General features: G+C 40.9%; 1 protein-coding gene across 1 annotated transcript; it reads right to left on the bottom strand.

Annotated features, from left to right (window-relative positions):
* Positions 1 to 1339: 1339 nt before the first annotated feature.
* On the bottom strand, positions 1340 to 2922 carry LOC142628704 (uncharacterized). Its single transcript, XM_075802750.1, has 2 exons — positions 2675 to 2922; positions 1340 to 1688 (listed from the first exon to the last, which is right to left on the bottom strand). The coding sequence occupies exons 1-2, from the start codon at positions 2920 to 2922 to the stop codon at positions 1340 to 1342; spliced, it is 597 nt and encodes a 198-aa protein (XP_075658865.1).
* Between the last annotated feature and the right edge of the window lie 316 nt (positions 2923 to 3238).

The following is a 3238-nucleotide window of genomic DNA, read 5'->3' on the forward strand; positions in this document are numbered from 1 at the left end:
ACGAGCTTTCAAACAATTGCCTTCTAGGCTTTAACTTACAAGGGTTTTTGGACGGTGGTCATCTACCATTTTTTTCTTTTTTTCTTTTTTGAACTTCATGAATGAATGTTTATTTTCGTCACTTTACTTATTACTGAACATGTTATTGCTTGGACAAGTTTATCTTTTGCTTACACCATTCATGTTATATTGGTTTTTCAGTGGTCCATCCACTCGTGGTGTTTCACTCGTCTATATTCTTCATTCCTTCATATTCAACATGTTTGCCATTCTTTAAATTTTACAAATATAACTCGTCTTATGAATGGCATTGATTTTACCAGTTTTCTTTTTTCCTTGTCCATAGGCTGGATGATTTACTTTCGTCTTTAGATAAGACGCCTCCAGCATTTAACTAGTCCAAATGTTGGATTGTCTTGGCTGGGTGTGTTTATCCATGGATTTCAAATATTTTTACACGCATGCATTTCCTCGTCCATTCCTTGGACGTTTATGCTTAAGGTTTTATCTCGTCCTCTGGACGAGTATGCGTTTTCTCGTCCATTGATTAGACGAGTATGCCTTAATCTTATTTTTCTTTGCTTTATCTCCATTTCAAGGAAAGCTTGTAGATGTTACACCCCTGTGTCCAGGGATTTTTCTCGTCTTGGGCCTTGAACCTCTCGTGGAAGAAATTATGGGAATAGACTTATGTATCACATTCATTGGAGATCCAGACTGCATATACATAATATAAAACATCGTCTTTAAACACGACACATGCTTAGAAGCCAGTGCCTTAGGGAAATAAAAATACTTATACAATCAGCTAGACTAAGTATGTAACTTCGTCCACCACAAACTTGTCTTTAGATAGTGCATAAGTTAGAGCTTAGTGCACTTTTAGGGAATTAAAATACTTAAAACACGTTGTAGTAGTTATAAACAAAGAGTAGTAAACATGGATGAAGAAGAGGAAAACACTTTAAATTCGTCCATGGTGCCACTCGTCCAGGCTGACCCTTCATTGATAGTACCTTCTCAGATGCTCGACTTTCCAAGTGTGCTCTAGCTTCCATCCATCTAAGGCTTCCAGGTAGTACGATCCTTGCCTTTTGCAATTAATGACCCTATAGGGTCCTTCCCAATTAGGTCATTGTTTTCCATGAGCCAGGTTCTTGGTTGCCAAAGAGACCCTTCTAAAGACAAGGTCCCTAATGTTGAAGCATCTAGGTTTCACCATCGCATCATATTACCTAGCCGTAAGATTTTTGTACCTTGCTGCCATTTGCTCTGCGTCTATCCTTACCTCGTCTATCAGATCAAGGCTTAGACGAAGTTGCTCTTCATTATTCTCATTTTAATACTTCATCACCCTGTGATTTGCCATGTGCACTTCTGTAGGTATCACTGTTTTACTTCCATAGGCTAACTTGAAAGGAGTTTCCCCAGTGGGGGTCCTCCCAGTTGTCCTATAAGCCCATAGAACACCTAGTAGCTTATTTGGCCATACTTCTTTTGCCCCTTCAAGCCGGGTCTTGATGATCTTTAATAAGGACCAGTTTGCAACTTCCGCTTGTCCGTTCGCCCATGGGTGAGAGGGTAAGAAATAATGATTCCTGATTCCAAGTTGCTTGCAAAAGTCTTTGAAAGGTGTGTTGTCAAACTGTCGTCCGTTGTCAGACACTAGTACCCTAGGTACCCCAAACCTGCATATAATGCTCTTCCAAACAAAGTTTTTGTCATTTTGCTAAGTAATTTTTGCTAAGGGTTTGGCTTCCACCCACTTAGTAAAGTAATCGATCCCTACCACAAAAAATTTCATCTGCCTGGTTCCTAGTGGGAAGGGGCCTAAGATATCTAGTTCCCATTGTGCAAAAGGTCATGGGGCCATCATTGGGAATAAATACTCCGACGATTGTTTGGGGACGTTGCTGAAGCGTTGACACTGGTCACACACCTTAACATAAGCCTTAGCATCTACTTGGATAGTTGGCCAATAGTAGCCTACACGGACGACTTTATGGGCTAGTGATCTCACTCCTGAGTGATTTTCGCATGCTTCTTCATGAACTTCCCTTAATACGTAGTTTGACTCGTCTAGAGCTAGGCACTTTTAGTAAGGCTAAGAGAAGCCTCGTTTGTACAGGACTTCGTCTATAAGGACATATTTGGCAACCCTGATCCTCAATTTCCTAGCTTCGTCCTTGTCTTTTGGAAGCCTTCCATCCTTGAGATAAACTATTATTGGAGTCATTCAATTTTCTTCCCCTCCTATTTACTGTACCTCTAGAAGATCTATGCTGGGCATGTATTGGACTTTGTCATACTCATCCATAACTCCTCTTGTCGAAACTGCTTTTGCCAAAGCATTTGTTTCTATGTTTTCCTCCCTTGGGAGTTGAACAAAACTGGCCTCTTTGAACTTTTGGACAAGCCACTTTACTTTGGTGAGATATTTCTTCATTCAATCTTCCTTAACTTCACACATTTCATTCACTTAATTGATAACCAACTGAGAGTCTCCTTGGATGACTTAGCCAATTTCAATCCTTTAAGGAGGGTTTCATACTTAGCTTCGTTGTTGGTGGTTTGGTATTGTAGACGGGCTGCGTATGCCAACTTATCTACCTCCAAGGACTTGAGTATAACTCCTGCATGTGATGTGGACGAGCCATCTACATTGATGACCCACCTTTGTGCCCTTTCCTCTTTGTTTAGCTCGTCCTGACTGGGAGTGAACTCCGCGATGAAATCTGCCAATGCTTGTGTTTTTATCGCGCTTCTTGGTTGGTACCTGACATCAAACTCACTATGCTCTACGGCCCATTGGATTAGTCGTCTGACAGCTTCCAACTTGTTCATTGCCTTCTTTAGGGGATGATTTGTCAAGACGTTGATGACATGAACTTGAAAGTAATGTCTAAGCTTCTTAGAAGCCATGACCAAAGCAAAGGCTAGATTTATCATCATTGGATATCATCCTTCCGCTCCTCTTAGTACCCAGCTTGTATAGTAAACCAGCCTTTGTATCCTCCCTTCTTCTCTAATTAATGCCGAGCTCACTGCATGTATGGACACTGCTAAATACAAATATAATTCTTCACCAAGTATGGACAAGCTCAGCAAAGGTGCTGCGGTGAGGTAGGTCTTGAGGTCTTGGAAGGCCTTCTGACACTCGTCCGTCCATTTAAATGCCTTTTTGAGAACTTTAAAGAACAGTAAATACTTGTTAGTAGCTTTTGAAACGAACCTGTTA

The sequence above is a fragment of the Castanea sativa genome, chromosome 3, assembly GCF_040712315.1.
Source record: "Castanea sativa cultivar Marrone di Chiusa Pesio chromosome 3, ASM4071231v1".
In the NCBI taxonomy this organism is placed as follows: Eukaryota; Viridiplantae; Streptophyta; class Magnoliopsida; order Fagales; family Fagaceae; genus Castanea; species Castanea sativa.

Coding starts and splice junctions, on each gene's coding strand:
- LOC142628704 (XM_075802750.1), bottom strand. CDS start 2,922: ATGGCTTCTAAGAAGCTTAGACATTACTTTCAAGTTCATGTCATCAAC. Junction 1,689..2,674: donor AAAGAGGAAAGGGCACAAAG/GTGGGTCATCAA, acceptor CATTATATGCAG/GTTTGGGGTACCTAGGGTAC.